We start from the raw sequence: 19379 nt of genomic DNA, 5'->3' as shown, positions 1-19379 counted from the left end.
TTCTCATGGTAGTGAATAAGTCTCACAAGATCTGATGGTTTTATAAGAGGAAACCCTTTTTGCTTGACTCTCATTGTCTCTTGTCTGCTACCATGTAAGATGTGCCTTCTGCATTCCGCCATGATTGTTAGGCTTCCCCAACCACATGGAACTCTGTCCTTTAAACCTCTTTTTCTTAAACTGGAAACTCTAAAAAGCAGGGCACCTCTCCTCCTCCAAAGGAACGCAGTTCCTCACCAGCAACGGAACAAAGCTGGATGGAGAATGACTTTGATGAGTTGAGACAAGAAGGCTTCAGATGATCAAATTACTCTGAGCTATGAGAGGACATTCAAACCAAAGGCAAAGAAGTTGAAAACTTTGAAAAAAATTTAGAAGAATGTATAACTAGAATAACCAATACAGAGAAGTGCTTAAAGGAGCTGATGGAGCTGAAAACCAAGGCTCAAGAACTACGTGAAGAATGCAGAAGCCTCCAGAGCCGATGAGATCAACTGGAAGAAAGGGTATCAGCGACGGAAGATGAAATGAATGAAATGAAGAAGGAAGGGAAGTTTAGAGAAAAAAGAATAAAAAGAAACGAGCAAAGCCTCCAAGAAATATGGGACTATGTGAAAAGACCAAATCTACGTCTGATTGGTGTACCTCAAAGTGACGGGGAGAATGGAACCAAGTTGGAGAACACTCTGCAGGATATTATCCAGGAGTACTTCCCCAATCTAGCGAGGCAGGTCAACATTCAGATTCAGGAAATACAGAGAACGCCACAAAGATACTCCTCGAGAAGAGCAACTCCAAGACACATAATTGTCAGATTCACCAAAGTTGAAATGAAGGAAAAAATGTTAAGGGCAGCCAGAGAGAAAGGTCGGGTTACCCTCAAAGGGAAGCCCATCAGACTAACAGCGGATCTCTCAGCAGAAACTCTACAAGCCAGAAGAGAGTGGGGGCCAATATTCAACATTCTTAAAGAAAAGAATTTTCAACCCAGAATTTCATATCCAGCCAAGCTAAGCTTCATAAGTGAAGGAGAAATAAAATCCTTTACAGACAAGCAAATGCTGAGAGATTTTGTCACCACCAGGCCTGCCCTAAAAGAGCTCCTGAAGGAAGCACTAAACATGGAAAGGAACAACCGGTACCAGCTGCTGCAAAATCATGCCAAAATGTAAAGACCATCGAGACTAGGAAGAAACTGCATCAACTAACGAGCAAAATCACCAGCTAACATCATAATGACAGGATCAAATTCACACATAACAATATTAACTTTAAATGTAAATGGACTAAATGCTCCAATTAAAAGACACAGACTGGCAAATTGGATAAAGAGTCAAAACCCATCAGTGTGCTGTATTCAGGAAACCCATCTCATGTGCAGAGACACACATAGGCTCAAAATAAAAGGATGGAGGAAGATCTACCAAGCAAATGGAAAACAAAAAAAGGCAGGGGTTGCAATCCTAGTCTCTGATAAAACAGACTTTAAACCAACAAAGTTCAAAAGAGACAAAGAAGGCCATTACATAATGGTAAAGGGATCAATTCAACAAGAAGAGCTAACTATCCTAAATATATATGCACCCAATACAGGAGCACCCAGATTCATAAAGCAAGTCCTGAGTGACCTACAAAGAGACTTAGACTCCCACACATTAATAATGGGAGACTTTAACACCCCACTGTCAACATTAGACAGATCAACGAGACAGAAAGTCAACAAGGATACCCAGGAATTGAACTCAGCTCTGCACCAAGTGGACCTAATAGACATCTACAGAACTCTCCACCCCAAATCAACAGAATATATATTTTTTTCAGCACCACACCACACCTATTCCAAAATTGACCACATAGTTGGAAGTAAAGCTCTCCTCAGCAAATGTAAAAGAAAAGAAATTATAACAAACTATCTCTCAGACCACAGTGCAATCAAACTAGAACTCAGGATTAAGAATCTCACTCAAAACGCTCAACTACATGGAAACTGAACAACCTGCTCCTGAATGACTACTGGGTACATAACGAAATGAAGGCAGAAATAAAGATGTTCTTTGAAACCAATGAGAACAAAGACACAACATACCAGAATCTCTGGGATGCATTCAAAGCAGTGTGTAGAGGGAAACTTATAGCACTAAATGCCCACAAGAGAAAGCAGGAAAGATCCAAAATTGACACCCTAACATCACAATTAAAAGAACTAGAAAAGCAAGAGCAAACACATTCAAAAGCTAGCAGAAGGCAAGAAATAACTAAAATCAGAGCAGAACTGAAGAAAATAGAGACACAAAAAACCCTTCAAAAATTAATGAATCTAGGAGCTGGTTTTTTGAAAGGATCAACAAAATTGATAGACCGCTAGCAGGACTAATAAAGAAAAAAAGAGAGAAGAATCAAATAGATGCAATAAAAAATGATAAAGGGGATATCACCACCGATCCCACAGAAATACAAACTACCATCAGAGAATACTACAACCACCTCTACGCAAATAAACTAGAAAATCTAGAAGAAATGGATACATTCCTCGACACATACATCCTCCCAAGACTAAACCAGGAAGATGTTGAATCTCTGAATAGACCAATAACAGGATCTGAAATTGTGGCAATAATCAATAGCTTACCAACCAAAAAGAGTCCAGGACCAGAAGGATTCACAGCCGAATTCTACCAGAGGTACAAGGAGGAACTGGTACCATTCCTTCTGAAACTATTCCAATCAATAGAAAAAGAGGGAATCCTCCCTAACTCATTTTATGAGGCCAGCATCATCCTGATACCAAAGCCGGGCAGAGACACAACCAAAAAAGAGAATTTTAGACCAATATCCTTGATGAACATTGATGCAAAAATCCTCAATAAAATACTGGCAAACTGAATCCAGCAGCACATCAAAAAGCTTATCCACCATGATCAAGTGGGCTTCATCCCTGGGATGCAAGGCTGGTTCAATATACACAAATCAATAAATGTAATCCAGCATATAAGCAGAACCAAAGACAAAAACCACATGATTATCTCAATAGATGCAGAAAAGGCTTTTGACAAAATTCAACAAGTCTTCATGCTAAAAACTCTCAATAAATTAGGTATTGATGGGAAGTATTTCAAAATAATAAGAGCTATCTATGACAAACCCACAGCCAATATCATACTGAATGGGCAAAAACTGGAAGCATTCCCTTTGAAAACCGGCACAAGACAGGGATGCCCTCTCTCACCACTCCTATTCAACATAGTGTTGGAAGTTCTGGCCAGGGCAATTAGGTAGGAGAAGGAAATAAAGGGTATTCAATAGGAAAAGAGGAAGTCAAATTGTCCCTGTTTGCAGACGACATGATTGTATATCTAGAAAACCCCATTGTCTCAGCCCAAAATCTCCTTAAGCTGATAAGCAACTTCAGCAAAGTCTCAGGATACAAAATCAATGTACAAAAATCACAAGCATTCTTATACACCAACAACAGACAAACAGAAAGCCAAATCATGAGTGAACTCCCATTCATATTTGCTTCAAAGAGAATAAAATACCTAGGAGTCCAACTTACAAGGGACGTGAAGGACCTCTTCAAGGAGAACTACAAACCACTGCTCAAGGAAATAAAAGAAGATACAAACAAATGGAAGAATATTCCATGCTCATGGGTAGGAAGAATCAATATCGTGAAAATGGCCATACCGCCCAAGGAAATTTACAGATTCAATGCCATCCCCATCAAGCTACCAATGACTTTCTTCACAGAATTGGAAAAAACTACTTTAAAGTTCATATGGAACCAAAGAAGAGCCCGCTTTGCCAAGTCAATCCTAAGCCAAAAGAACAAAGCTGGAGGCATCACACTACCTGACTTCAAACTATACTACAAGGCTACAGTAACCAAAACAGCATGGTACTGGTACCAAAACAGAGATATAGATCAATGGAACAGAACAGAGCCCTCAGAAATAATGCCACATATCTACAACTATCTGATCTTTGACAAACCTGAGAAAAACAAGCAATGGGGAAAGGATTCCCTATTTAATAAATGGTGCTGGGAAAACTGCCTAGCCATATGTAGAAAGCTGAAACTGGATCCCTTCCTTACACCTTATACAAAAATCAATTCAAGATGGATTAAAGACTTACATGTTAGACCTAAAACCATAAAAACCCTTGAAGAAAACCTAGACATTACCATTCAGGACACAGGCATGGGCAAGGACTTCATGTCTAAAACACCTAAAGCAATGGCAACAAAAGCCAAAATTGACAAATGGAGTCTAATTAAACTAAAGAGCTTCTGCACAGCAAAAGAAACTACCATCAGAGTGAACAGGCAACCTACAAAATGGGAGAAAATTTTCGCAACCTACTCATCTGACAGAGGGCTAATATCCAGAATCTACAATGAACTCAAACAAATTTACAAGAAAAAAACAAACAACCCCATCAAAAAGTGGGCAAAGGACATGAACAGACACTTCTCAAAAGAAGACATTTATGCAGCCAAAAAACACATGAAAAAATGCTCACCATCACTGGCCATCAGAGAAATGCAAATCAAAACCACTATGAGATACCATCTCACACCAGTTAGAATGGCAATCATTCAAAAGTCAGGAAACAACAGGTGCTGGAGAGGATGTGGAGAAATAGGAACACTTTTACACTGTTGGTGGGACTGTAAACTAGTTCAACCATTGTGAAAGTCAGTGTGGCGATTCCTCAGGGATCTAGAACTAGAAATACCATTTGACCCAGCCATCCCATTACTGGATATATACCCAAAGGACTATAAATCATGCTGCTATAAAGACACATGCACACGTATGTTTATTGTGGCATTATTCACAATAGCAAAGTCTTGGAACCAACCCAAATGTCCAACGATGATAGACTGGATTAAGAAAATGTGGCACATATACACCATGGAATACTATGCAGCCATAAAAAATGATGAGATCATGTCCTTTGTAGGGACATGGATGAAATTGGAAATCATCATTCTCAGTAAACTATCGCAAGAACAAAAAACCAAACACCACATATTCTCACTCATAGGTGGGAATTGAACAATGAGAACACATGGACACAGGAAGGGAAACATCACACTCTGGGGACTGTTGTGGGGTGGGGGAAGGGGGGAAGGATGGCATTGGGAGATATACGTAATGCTAGATGACGAGTTAGTGGGTGCAGCGCACCAGCATGGCACATGTATACATATGTAACTAACCTGCACATTGTGCACATGTACCCTAAAACTTAAAGTATAATAATAATAAATAAAAAGAGAGAAGTAAAAAAAAAAAAAAAGAAAAAAAAGAAAAAGCACAAGGAAAACCTAGAGCCCTTCCCTTTAGAATATGCTATAATATTAACCAAGTACCAGAGGGAGACAGAACTCTGATAATATTGTTTTTCTTCTACATTTTTCTATGAAGAATACTGTAAACTAGAAAAGGCAGAGTAATAATTGACGCCCAAAAAGGGAAAGTTAGCATAAAAGAGTCTTGGTGATTTCTGTCACTGGCTCCTAAATGTTTATCTTCTGCAAAATTTTTTTTTAATTAGTGAGTTTACTTTACAAAACTATTTTCAATTTAAAAGAGTGCCTTTTATTCTGATATTGTTTTATTCATTTGTTTGTATAGGTTTCACATATTCTTTGTCTTATTTGCTTCATTTTTAATAAAATTGTGGTGATGGCAGATGTAAAAAAAAAAAAAACAAAAAAAAATCTCTTTTTCTTTATAAATTACCCAGTCTCAGGTATTTCTTTATCAGCAGCATGAGAAAGGACTAATACGTGGGAACAGTAGCAACAGGGCATACTATAGAACAGTTGATAGGTATGAACTGAGTTAACACATGCAAAGTGTTATGAACGGTGTCTGACACATAGTAGGTACTCAGAGAGTTCCAGCTATTCTTATTTTTACCTAGTCCTCGCAATAGTCCTTCTTGAGGATTGCCTGTGTTAGATAGTTTTCAATTACATTGTTTGAAAGTCATAAAACCACAAGACAGAAAATTTTGAAATTCATATTTCCTTTGAATTCAACCTACCTTCTCTTTAATTAGTCTGACTGTGACAGCTTCACTATGTGCTGATTTGGAGGCCAAAGTTTATCCTTTTTACTGATGTAGCTAATTTCAAGCTGACTGGATATACTCATTTTTTTAAAGTAGCAGACTAACTTTCTCCAGCCCGGGCTTCGATCAATTTGTGGGCAGATTGGAGAAGGGAGGATGGGTGCAGCAGGAGCAGGCTGGCCCAAGTTGCCTGTGGTACACCAGAGACATCCAATACACCTGGGCATAACAGAGACCCAGCTGCCCAGGCAGAAATTGCAAAATTTCTGCTGATGGGACAGCTCAGTGTCAGCTGTAGGGAATATTTATTTATTTATTTATTTATTTTCAGATGGAGTTTTGCTCCGTTGCCCAGGCTGGAGTGCAATGGCATGATCTTGGCTCATTGCAACCTCCACCTCCTGGGTTCAAACATTCTCCTGCGTCAGCCTCCTGAGCAGCTGGGATTACAGGCATGCACTACCACACCCAGCTACTTTTTGTATTTTTAGTACAGATGGTGTTTCACCATGTTGGCTGGGCTGGTTTTGAACTCCTGACCTCAAGTGACCCGCCTGCCTCAGCATCCCAAAGTGCTGGGATGACAGGTGTGAGCCACTGCACCCAACCTAGCTGTAGGAAATTTTTAGTTGAGGAAGTCTATTCCAGCAATGATGGCTGGACAGAAATAGGTGTGAAACATACTTACAGGTTCTCCACCTGTCCTTGGCTGGTCTAACCACCTGTTAGTCCAATCATGATAGGTCACCCAGCAGTGAGACATGGCTTCGGTGGCCCTAGTGATCATCCTCTGGTCTTTTAATCTCCATAGCTACTCTCAGTAGACAGAGGACTGCTTTATTTGATACACTCTAATATGAGGTGTGATTATAAGTAAATTAATCCCTTTTGAAAACACACAGGCTAGAGCTCACATAGCCAATGAATTTTATTCCCATTAAAGTAATGCCCTTGGGGGTAGTGTGCTTATTCCACCAATGCTGCTTTAATTCAACCTATTTTACAATTTTTGGGGAACTATTTTCAAATGCAGTACCTGCAGTGGTGGTACTCTTCTAATTTAGAGGCTGGATTATTATTATTATTTTAAAAGCATTATTTCGGCCAGGTGCGGTGGCTCATGCCTGTAATCCCAGCACTTTGGGAGGCCAAGGCGGGCAGATCACCTGAGGTCAGGAGTTCAAGACCAGCCTGACCAACACGGAGAAACCCCAGTCTCTACTAAAAAATACAAAATTAGCCGGGTGTGGTGGCGGATGCCTGTAATCCCAGCTACTTGCAAGGCTGAGGCAGGAGAATCACTTGAACCTGGGAGGCAGAGGCTGTGGTGAGCTGAGATTGCACCACTGCACTCCAGCCTGGGCAACAAGAAAGAAATTCTGTCTCAAAAAGAAACAAACAAACAAAAAAACCCACATTATTTCCAGGCAAGTTTTGTCAGAAAGGTATATGCTGCCAGGTTGGTAAATACTATTTTTGCAAAAATAAAGATTAAAAACTTGGCTATCAGGCCTGGCACGGTGGCTCACGTCTCTAATGCCAGCACTTTGGGAGGCCAAGGTGGGCGGATCACTTGAGGTCAGGAATTCAAGATCAGCTTGGCCAACATGGTGAAACCCCATCTTTACTAAAAATACAAAAATTAGTCAGGCTTGGTGGCACATGCGTGTGGTCCCAGCTACTCGGGAGGCTGTGGCAGAAGAATCCCTTGAAACCCAGGAGGCGGAGGTTGCAGTGAGTCGAGATTGTACCACTGTACTTCAGCCTGGATGACAGAGCGAGACTTTGTCTCAAAATAACCAAACAGATAAAAACAACAAAAACCTTGGCTATGAGATTAAATTTCCTATGTTGTTTGTCAGCCCCTGAAACAATCCCTAGAAAGGAATTAAAAAAATATATTGAGTCACGGTCTAGTAACATCACATATGGCTGTTAGCAACTTATTTGATAGACATCAATTTGGATATTTAAGTTCTGCTGTACTTGTTAAACTGATCAGCGAATGTACTAACAAATCAACCAGCCCACTAGCAAAAATTTCATTCATTTGTAGGCAAACTTTGGAACTCACAGAGTGGAGGCTTTCTGCCTGGAACACAGAGGAAGTTTAGGAGGTTTCTGTCTGTGCATCTCCTGTTCCCACTGCACTCAATGGCACCCTTACATGCCACTTACTTCATCTGCAATGCACACGCCTCCCCTTGCTCGCACCAGCTCAAAGGCTTCCTTTAGAAACCCCTTTGGGTACTGGACAACTCCATTCACACCCTGCAAAAGACCAGACCAAGAAGACCTATAATAACAGCATCAGCCCTTTCAAAGTATGTAAAATAGTTAGATCATCATTATCATCATTATCGTGATAGTAACACTAGCAATTTTAACAACAGTCTATAGAACAGTTTCCACTATGGGTGAAAAGAGAACTTATTACTCTATACCATGACTTCTGCAAAAAAGATGCAAACATTGATTATTTTCTGAGATTAGAAAACAGTAGAATAAAATAAATTGGTTAGACTAAAGAAAGAGTTCTTTGGACAATGCGGATGTTATTAAGCAGCTAAAAATGGCCAGGGTTTCCTCTTCTTAAGAATTTTAGGAGTTCAGTAGTTTCATCTGTCTGGTGAGAATGGAGGAGAGGGTTTTTAAAAAGTCATTTGAAAGTCAGCGTCTTCTTTTTTTCAAGGAGACCAAGAGAATGAATTTAGAGAGGGACATAGTGAGCACTTAATTCATTTGGAATTCTCTAGAATATATGAGTTAAAACTTTCTGATAATTGAAGATTCAGCTCCATTAATGTCTAAGGTTCATATACCCACTTGAATAGGTTCTGCGAAAAATCCAGCAATTGACTTGGCCACAGATGTGCTCAGCGTATCTTTGAATTGCTCAATATACTGATCTTTAGCTTGGCAGCAGTCTGCAAAAAGCAAACAACAAAACAAAACAAACCACAGCATTTGAAAATGTGAGCCTGATATTTAGAAGCATGGGGAAAAACAGGAAAAAAAAAAAACAAACCAGACAGGGTAAGTTAATCAGGGACTTCAGAATACGGTAAACTGGGGTGAGGATATGCATTTCTGAAGGGGGAATGTTCTCTCTGAACAACTTGTACTTTGGTTCAAGGAGGGAGATTAGGATAGCCATAAAGGCATAAACAAACCACTTCAGTTCTTTCCATCTGGGGAAGAAACGTCCCAAAGTGTCATTGAGCTGGTATAGACAGCTGTTTCACCTAAGGATGCCCATCCTCTCAAACGGGTGGATCTAATTCAAATGAAATTAGAGCGATTTAATTTATTTGAAAATAACTCTATTTACCTTTCATTGCCATTTAATCTGATGTGCAGTTTTAAAGCTACAAAGTGTCTTTGTCTTTAGAGTTAGTAAATATGCTTGTAGAACAATTAGAATTCAGTCTAAAGAGAAATGTTCGAGAGCTAGGTGGCTTCCATCCATCGCAGCCCTTGGCACTTGGTCCTGTGCTTGTTTATAACAGGCCTTTCTCCGATTAATCAGGAGGTTTTTGTGGGCAGGGACTATACTTTGTTCATTTCTAAAATCTCTGTGGCCAGGCAAGCTGTTTGGTACACTGTAGGTGGTGCTCAGTAAATGTTTAATGCATTAAGAAGAAAATATTAACAAATAGTAGAAATTATGGCTGGAGTGAGACATTGAGCAATTTTGCTTGAAGGCCTTTCTTTCTTTCTTTCTTTTTGGAGATCTTTCTAATGGGGAAAAGCAGTAAAGTGTCCTTGTTGAAGTGATCTGTCTTTAACTCATTACTTCTCCTTTTGGCTGCATCTTACTGCTGATAAACCCACATGCTGAGTTTTAAATTTCAATAATCACTTTAATATTACTAGAAGGCATATTTGCTTTTAAAACTTGCTTTCTTATTCTTCACAGTGTCCTATCCCTTTCACATATTTTCAAGCTTATATTTGATTTTCTTTAAATGTATTAAACATATTCATTTTATAGTCTATCTGATAATTCTGTTATTTGAAATCCTTGCTGATCTTTTTCTTGATTGTGGAGTTTTGTGTATTGTATGTTTATTTTTGACAAGGGGCAGTTTATTTTCCTTGGAATTTCATTTGTGAGAATTCTTTGAGGCCCAGAATGAGGTAGATCCCTCCAGAGCCTATCTGAGTTTGCAGCTTCCAAGTGCATAGGGCATTAGAGTCTAAGAGTCCTTTAAATTATGAGCTTGAGGAAGTGAGTGTTCACAATGCAAAGCCTTGGAGGGCCAGTCTGCAGGTGAAATTTTCAGTGGTGGCTCCTCCCAGTCCCTCCACTTCCATTCAGCACCAGAATCCTTGCAGGCCCTTTGGCCTGTGATGGGTAACACGTTCTTGGTGGTGTATTTAATTCTAGTTGACCCATGGATAAAGATGTGGCCTCTTGGGGGCTCCAGCTTTGTGGCAGGGGAGGGTTTCCTATAAGATCCCTTACTTTGGCTGGGCCCTGGACTTCGTCATTTCTTCCCTGCACTCCACAGAGCCATCAACATGGAAACTCAAGGTTACCAGGTTCAAGAAATTCTCTCAGGGTCAAAGCTGGCTGCAGTGCCGTAATGATCTATTTGCGTTTCTGAGAATTCCTGCTTTCTTGTATCCATGCTTTGAAGGGAATGCATTTCATTTTATCCAGGATTTTTTAGTTGTTTTCCACTGGAGAAAACCCAGGCTGTCATGTTACCAGTACTAGCTGTCCATCCAGCTCAGTTTTCTTAGTACTAACCATGTCTACTTTCTCATCCTGCTTAAAGATACTAGAAACATTTCTGCCATGCTTCACTAGCTGCAAGCCTCACCACACAGACACACAGGCATGAAATCCTGTGGATGGGAGAGGACTAGAGATGAGTGGGAAGATTGCCCAGCTGGTTTGCCCAAGCTCCAGAAGCCTTCATCTGTGTGTCAGAATTGAAAGTGGGAATCACCAAGGAAGCAGGAAAGGTGAGAGAGAGAGAGAGAGAGAGAGACAGAAATTCTTCTACTCTGGAATAACAAAGGTCCCAGATCAACTGTATCCATACATGACTGAATCTTCAGAATTTTTATCCACACCTGTTATTTGGTTCTAAACAGCACCATGCAGTCTCTGAACTTAAATTTATATCCATAGATGACCAAAGGAGTGCAGAGAAAGATGTGGACGGGATGGAAAGCCTCAACCCGAGTGACAGTGAAAGCAGTGTGGGACAGGGCTCCCCACCTACCATCCCAGTGCTTGCTTAGAGGCATGGATGCAGTGCTGTCTCCACGGTGCTAGACAGAAGGAACAGAAACCTTCTGCAATCACCATCAAAACCGAATTTTATACCTCAGCTCTTCATTAAAAGTGAGGAAATACCAGCTGGCCCCAAACATGTTTTTAGATTACATGTGATATTCAGAAAAGTTTGATTGACAGAGGTACCTGATATCTTTGGTTAGCTGGAGGTTGGAGGTTAAGGGTGTGAGAAAGGAAGTAATGACAAGTATACCAAACCCTCAAAATATGTTTTTGGCATCACTTGTGTTGTTTTGATGAGAAGAACATAGTAGACAAATAAATCTATGCCTCTAGAGACAGAAATTTCCCGTTTTTATTGGGAAAGGAAGAGAAAACAGCTTCAGATGACCCTAAAAGATGGATCAGACCTATGTTCAAGAGACGTAATTTGGAAATTTAACAAGCCGATTTGTAACTGGAGAAATCAAAGAGTGGAGCTTAAATTTGGGCAGAAACAAACCAAAAGGTTTTGCTTGAACCTATGCTAGACCTTTCATGACTTTTTTCCCTCTCTGCCCACATGCTCAGCGATGAGAGAGTCATTGACTGTGATGAGCTTTTTACTTTATTTCGCACTAGCTGCATTGACTCATTGATGTAACCCTAGGTTAGGCCACTTCTGCAGAGGCTTGGCAGGAGGAAAACCCCAAGGGGGTGGAGACAGGATGTTCTGTTGGATACTACAACAGGATGACGAAGGAAGAATTTATTCCAGCTAGTGGTACAGAAAGAGTTAAGCTGAGTGAGGAGCCAAGAAAGAACTACAATTTTTAGGAAAAACAAAACTTGCCTTTCAAAAGAAGAAGAATGACATGATCAGTACGAGGTTTGGAACATTGTGGGGGCAGTAGGTGATGAGGAGTGAATCTCATCATGGGTTACACCTGAAACTCAGGGCCTGGAATGAACCCCTGGGGAAAAAAATCCTGGGAGGTAGATGGAGTAGGACAAATAAATATACCACATAAACATCTAGATTAGACTCACAAAATGGCCCCCTGCCTCTGTTGGGAGGGATGACATATTTCTGAGATGAGAAAAATCTCTACCATGGTTGGTGCCTCAATTCCTCTTAAGGTATTCCTATCAATAGGTTAAGAGGAATTGAGAACAGGCAACATCTATAGTCAAAGAACTGTACATGTTTGGATGCTTTTGTAAACATATATGAATATTCCAGTTTTACAGCAAAGACCAAACCCTTCCCAGGTCCTAAAGGCAGTGAAGGAGACCGGGGTCTTTCTTTTGTATTCCAATCCTGTTCAAAGATTCCATAAATAGTCTTGTCCCTTGAAGACGTGAGTTAAGAAAACAGCTGGCCGGGCACGGTGGCTCACGCATGTAATCCCAGCACTTTGGGAGGCCAAGGCGGGCGGATCACCTGAAGTCAGGAGTTCGAGACCAGCCTGGCCAAAATGGTGAAGCCCGGTCTCTACTAAAAATACAAAAATTAGCTGGGCGTGGTAGCAGGCACCTGTAATCCCCGCTACTCGGGAAGCTGAGGCAGGAGAATCGCTTGAACCCGGGAGGCGGAGGTTGCAGTGAGCCGAGATCGCGCCATTGCACTCCAGTCTGGGGGACAAGAGTGAGACTTTGTCTCAAAAAAACAATACATAAATAAAAAAGAAAACAACCGACTTCAGATATGCCAAAGGCAACAGTTCAGAGCAGAAATGTACGCCTGTCACTATCATTTAGCCTCTAGATGCCACTAGAGAGATGACCATGGATTTCTGGTATTGTCAAATTGGCTTAAGTAGTCCTATAGAAGGCCTTGTAGTAGGCTTGTCTCTCTTCTATGTGGAAAGAGGAACATATAGCAGGAAAAGAAGGAAATGACCACCTTTTAGTGCTTCCATCTACTAGGCTCTGTGCTGGTGGTTTTGCAGTCAGACCAGGGTCTGGGAGGTGCATCGAACTGATTTTAGTTCTTGATGCCTTACAGATGCAATATTCAAATACGGCTTTACCAGGCATTGCTATGGTCTGTTTTTCTCTACAAAAGTTCTCCGTGCCTCATCTCATGAAGTGCCGTGATGGTGTTGGCAGCAGCCAGATATTGCTGTCTCTGTTTTACAAATGAGAAAACTGAAGCAAAAGGTGAAGCTTTTGCTCATAGCTGAACCATGCCAGGGCTGAGAGTGGAATCCATCTCTTGACTTCATGCAGCTCCTCAGTCCTAGCCTGTGGAATAGGAACGCTTTTTCAGCTTGGGTTTATCTTGACGGTACATCAGTGTGGATGAGGATGGCTATAGGAATTGGGAGCACTGGCTTTGGAGTCAGAAGACCTGGGGTCAAATCTTAGCTCTCCAGTCTCCTCCATGTGAAACTGGCTTTCCTGATGTTTAAAGTGGAGAGTTGGTTTATAGCTTTACATTTCCTTCTGGTTTTAAATTCCATGAGCGTGACATCTTGTCTTCTTTCACTACTTACTCTTTCATTCTCTTACCTCCATTTTGCTATTATGTCATCTGAATTTTAAGACGATGGTGAATTTTTTTCCTTTCAGAGCTGGTTTTTAAGACTTCTGTTTTGTATTTTTCCTCTCAACCCAGTGATTCATACTATTCCATTAAAAATCACTGGGCTGAAGCATTTAGTTATTTCCTTCAGAAGTACTAAGGAGCGGCTATTCAAAAGGTTGTGATGACAAATCAGAGGCAGGGCTTGTTGATTAGCAAGGAACAGATGATGTTTCCTGCCTCCTCTCCCTCCTGTTAAGCATAGGTAAAGAATGAGAATAAAAATGTGATTGGTAAATGGAAGTTCTCCTTGTGAGAAAGCCTTTAAAACTTTTGCCAGGGTTGTCAGCAGCCTGTAGGAAGGGCAGCCTTGTGTTTTGTTTGACGGATGCTCTCATTTTGGCTGGCAGTCCCTGGAGAACTTTTTGACTGGAGTTTTGAGATTGCCAAAAGCATTATTTTCCCTCTTTCCACTGGTATGGGTTAATAATCCCACCCATCTTGATTTCTTGTTTTTTTTTTTTTCATTTTAGAGATGGGATCTTGCTTTTTTTTAAATTTTTTTTGAGATGGAGTCTTGCTCTGTTGCCCAGGTTGGAGTGCAGTGGCGTTATCTCAGTTCACTGCAAACTCTGCCTCGCAGGTTCAAGTGATTCTTGAGCCTCAGCCTCCTGAGTAGCTGGGATTATAGATGCACACTACCATGCCTAGCTAATTTTTGTATTTTTAGTAGAGACACCGTTTCACCATGTTGGCCAGCTGGTCTCAAACTCCCGACCTCAGGTGATCTGCCCGCCTCAACCTCCCAAAGTGCTGGGATTATAGCTGTCAGCCACCATGCCCCGCCAGGGCTTTCTCTTTCATGCAGGCTGGAGTGCAGTGGCATAATCATGAATCACTGCAGCCTCGACTTCCTCAGCTCAAGTAATCCTCCCACCTCAGCCTCCCGAGTAGCTGGGACTACAGGCATGCCACCACGCCCAGCTTGTTTTCTTTTAAAATTGACACCAGAGCTATTGCTATTATAATAGAGCTAATAGAATGCCTTGAATCAAGTACCAGCTGATAGTCATTTTTTTAAGCTTGGCTCTGATAGCGTGAGATGCTTTTCCTACATGGCCAGACAGATGGTCTGAGAGTGAAGTGATAGCAGACATAAGCATTGATTCAATGAGGAATAACTTGGTTACTTTCCAGTTTTGCTTCCTCTGGCTTTTCCCTTTTCCATGTTTTCAAATTCAATTGTTCCCTCAGGGATGGGTCTGCCTTTATTCGTGTCCCTTTCAACTTCCAACACTCCACTGGCACCCCCCTTGCCCAGTCAGACCTGGTGCACAGCTGCACTTCCTGATTGTTTGCACTGGAGAATCTCGACAGTGGCTTCCTCCCCAAGGGCCACGAAAAACATCTGGACACATTGTCTGCAAATGACAAAAGAAGGAGTGTGGCAAAGCATGAACACAAGACAGCCAAGTTAGGGTAGCCTATGGCTGCCATCAAGACAAGAGGGCTTCTTAGTTTTCCTCCCTCATTCTTCCCCCACTTAAGATGAAAATGGAAGGATCTGCTTTGAAGAGATAAATTTTTCTTAGAAATCAGCTATGTGGGCCCTCTACAAAGGAAATTGATTTCAATGTTAGCCTGGAAACAGCTTGCTCAAGGGTGCAGTGGGTAAGGGCACCTGAAAGAATAAGAATAATTAGGTATCTGATTCAGATGCTGAAAATGTGGGTACAGTAAGTGGGAACAGAAGGTGAGTACAGTGATGACTGCATAGAAGTTTTGTGCATTCAAGATTCTCAGAGCCTTGCAGTTTACTTGATTTTATTTAAAAGCAAAATACATTTTAAAACTCTGTCATTAATTATTACTCAGACTTGGAAGGCCTTTCTAATGGTGTCCTCAAGTGATCTCCAATTCAATTAGGTCAAATTGAGCCCCTGATTAATGACAGGCTTTATATTAGTTTCTAATCCTTATACCAGGAAAACCTGATCAACTACTTCACATACCCAGCGGTCTTTAAAGAAACAAGAGAAAAATCTCCAAACTCACTGGTTGGCAACCTGTCCCACCAGGGAGTTCCATCTTGTAGGTCCCTACGTTTGTCAAGCCAAGTGTGTAAGGACTGCATCCATGGTAGGCTCCTCTGCAGAGAATAAACAACAGGAGGATGGGGTCAAGTTCCTGGTCCACTGAGTAGGACAAAAGAGAAAACCCAGGAAGGCTATGAAGATGAAATAGAACATCATTCGCATTCACCTCTGATTTCTAAGAACACATCTAAGCTTATGTCGGGTCAATGTACTTAATAGTCTTTTCTAACTGTTGTTAGAAAACATAGATTTGAAACTGTGAAAGGAATTTTGGAGAACATTTGTCCAAGAACTCCGATCTTAGGACCTTCCCTACTCTATTATTCCATAGTAATGAGACTCATCTTTTAGCAACAACATACCAGAAATTATATGTTCAATGAATACCAGTCTTTGAAGTAGTCGCTTTGGGAAGCCAAATATTTTTTCCTATGATATACCTGTTGTTCAATATCTTTAGGGACTTACACACCTTATAAATCACCTTATTCTCCATCTAAGAAACACAGGTTTTGTTTCTTTTGAACGTGAAACAGTCATATTTAGTATAAATGCTCCTAATCATCAGTGTAAGCTTCAAATGAGTTCTAACAATTTCCCATATCAAAATCACCTTTAAACAAGGATTTAGGACCGTTAAGACTATTCAAAACAATGGTTGTATTAGGTCGGTGCAAAAGTAATTGTGGTTTTTGCCATTACTTTTAATGGCAGAAATCTCAATTACTTTTGCACCGACCTAATGTATCTTGAAAAAGGAGACAAAATGTGTGTTGAACCCTGGTAGTACCATGACTACTTAATACTTACCTCGACATACATATTCTGGAATGTCATTTAGGTAATACATCAATCACAATTCTTTATTGCCATATTTCTTATTCCTGTAGTAACTGCATGCTCATTTGATATGGAATGTGCAGTATTGAGTGTGCTGTCATAAGGATTAAATAAAATCTTCTTTTGAATTCACACAGAAATTATGACCAGACAGCTTAAAAATGCAACTGTTACAAGAAAAAAACAAACAACCCCATCAAAAAGTGGGCGAAGGATACGAACAGACACTTCTCAAAAGAAGACATTTATGCAGCCAAAAAACACATGAAAAAATGCTCATCATCACTGGCCATCAAAGAAATGCAAATCAAAACCACTATGAGATACCATCTCACACCAGTTAGAATGGCAATCATTAAAAAGTCAGGAAACAACAGGTGCTGGAGAGGATGTGGAGAAATAGGAACACTTTTACACTGTTGGTGGGACTGTAAACTAGTTCAACCATTGTGAAAGTCAGTGTGGCGATTCCTCAGGGATCTAGAACTAGAAATACCATTTGACCCAGCCATCCCATTACTGGGTATATACCCAAATGACTATAAATCATGCTGCTATAAAGACACATGCACACGTATGTTTATTGTGGCATTATTCACAATAGCAAAGAGTTGGAACCAACCCAAATGTCCAACAATGATAGACTGGATTAAGAAAATGTGGCACATATACACCATGGAATACTATGCAGCCATAAAAAATGATGAGTTCATGTCCTTTGTAGGGACATGGATGAAATTGGAAATCATCATTGTCAGTAAACTATCGCAAGAACAAAAAACCAAACACCGCATATTCTCACTCATAGGTGGGAATTGAACAATGAGATCACATGGACACAGGAAGGGGAATATCACACTCTGGGGACTGTGGTGGGGTGGGGGGAGGGGGGAGGGATAGCATTGGGAGATATACGTAATGCTAGATGACGAGTTAGTGGGTGCAGCGCACCAGCATGGCACATGTATACATATGTAACTAACCTGCACATTGTGCACATGTACCCTAAAACTTAAAGTATAATAATAAAAAAAAATGCAACTGTTTATTCATTCCATCAACTTTTACCATAAGCCACTCCTGTCTTTTACATTAACTTTACAGGAGTCTGTTTAAATGTGCTGTATACAATTACCCAAGGGAGGCAACTGTAAGCAAAATGCGTAGTTTTCTATTATTTTTAGTGCTAATGTAGCCATTAAGGGTTTATTAATTAATCTAATATCAGTGCTCAAAAGTCACTGAAAGGAGCAGAAATATACAGAGTTATATGTGCATCCTCTGAACTTAAGGAGAATAAAAGGTAAAAAATGGGTGCAGCTGGCACTATGAAATCAGTGGACAGCTCCTTATCATAAGCAGAAATTAAAATAGGCTGGTATTTTTTGGTAGAGCCTTGATCTTCTAAGGTGGGGAACAGTCATTTACCACTTGGTATATGGTGTGGTCCCCGCCACATCTTCGAAGTTAAAAAACTGTCATGTGGGTTTCTCTTTAAGCCCACAGGAGGATCTATGATATAATGAGGACTTCAAGCTGGCTGTGACCAGTTGGGGCCCCCTCTCTTGTATCAGACTAACTTGAATGGTGTTATCCTGTCATAAAATTCAATTGACCTATCCTTCCTTAAAACTTAACAATTAGAAAAATATCCCCGAGAAAACCTCTCTCCCACTCCATGCTACAATGTAAAGATACACATTTAGAATGGGGGTAAGTCAGTTTTCCTGAATTGAATATTCCAAGTTGTGATTACCTGAAAGAAATGATGTCTATGTTGTTTGAGTGCGCCCTGGCCATCAGCATGGCCAGCTCATTGGCTTCTGAGCCACTGTTTACCAAGAAAATGACCTGGAGAGGAAAGGAAGACACGTGGCCTCATAATTTATTTCCTTATTACCCATTCATTTAAAATTGCTGAAGGGCAGGTGTCCAGCTCCTGAGTATTAAGGAGAGTTCCCTTCAGACCAGCTCGGGTTACCCAGCAGTTCCATCATTTAACCACAGTGTGAATTCCATAGCCCTTCCTCCAGTAGCCGCTAAGTGCTAGACATACAAAAATGGCTAAGAGATTGTCTCAGCTGTGCAACATTCCGGGCTTTTAATGGCTTTATTTCATGGTCTGCAAAATGCCAAGAGAGGAGACTTGCTGAGGGGCACGCAGTGGTAGGTAGCTGATAGATCCAAAGATTGGGTTTCTTGGCTCCTAACTCTAACCCAGTCACCTGATTCTAAAGGCTTGGAGCAAGACAGGACCTCTGACTCTGCAACTCCGGGGGTTGTCCCAGCCTGACTGTGCTGTGTGTGTGAATGTTGAAAAAACAAGTAAACAAGCCGGGTGCGGTGGCTCACGCCTGTAATCCCAGCACTTTGGGAGGTTGAGGCGGGTGGATCACTTGAGGTCAGGAGTTTGACATCAGCCTGGCCATCATGGTGAAACCCCATCTCTACTAAAGATACAAAAATTAGCCAGGTGTGGTGGTGGGCACCTGTAATCCCAGCTACTTGGGAGGCTGAGGCAGGAGAATTGCTTGAACCCAGGAGGCAGAGATTGCAGTGAGCTGAGATTGCGCCATTGCACTCCAGCCTGGGTGACAGAGTG

At 41.0% G+C, this 19379-nt stretch overlaps 1 protein-coding gene across 2 annotated transcripts in view; it reads right to left on the bottom strand.

The window, feature by feature from the left end:
• AGXT2 (alanine--glyoxylate aminotransferase 2) overlaps nucleotides 1-19379 on the bottom strand; it is a 51277-nt gene that overhangs the window by 19937 nt on the left and 11961 nt on the right. For both annotated transcript variants that reach the window (XM_003806665.5, XM_055112443.2), the window contains exons 5-9: nucleotides 18534-18628; nucleotides 15897-15990; nucleotides 15169-15262; nucleotides 8911-9011; nucleotides 8263-8355 (exon numbers count right to left, since the gene is read on the bottom strand). In XM_003806665.5, coding sequence (XP_003806713.1) covers nucleotides 8263-8355; nucleotides 8911-9011; nucleotides 15169-15262; nucleotides 15897-15990; nucleotides 18534-18628 — 477 coding nt within the window. The remainder of the gene's footprint in view (nucleotides 1-8262; nucleotides 8356-8910; nucleotides 9012-15168; nucleotides 15263-15896; nucleotides 15991-18533; nucleotides 18629-19379) is intronic.

The sequence above is a fragment of the Pan paniscus genome, chromosome 4 (genome assembly GCF_029289425.2).
Source record: "Pan paniscus chromosome 4, NHGRI_mPanPan1-v2.0_pri, whole genome shotgun sequence".
Lineage (NCBI taxonomy): Eukaryota > Metazoa > Chordata > Mammalia > Primates > Hominidae > Pan > Pan paniscus.
The sequence above is the reverse complement of the archived record's forward strand: the minus strand, read 5'-3'. Positions and strand labels throughout refer to the sequence as shown.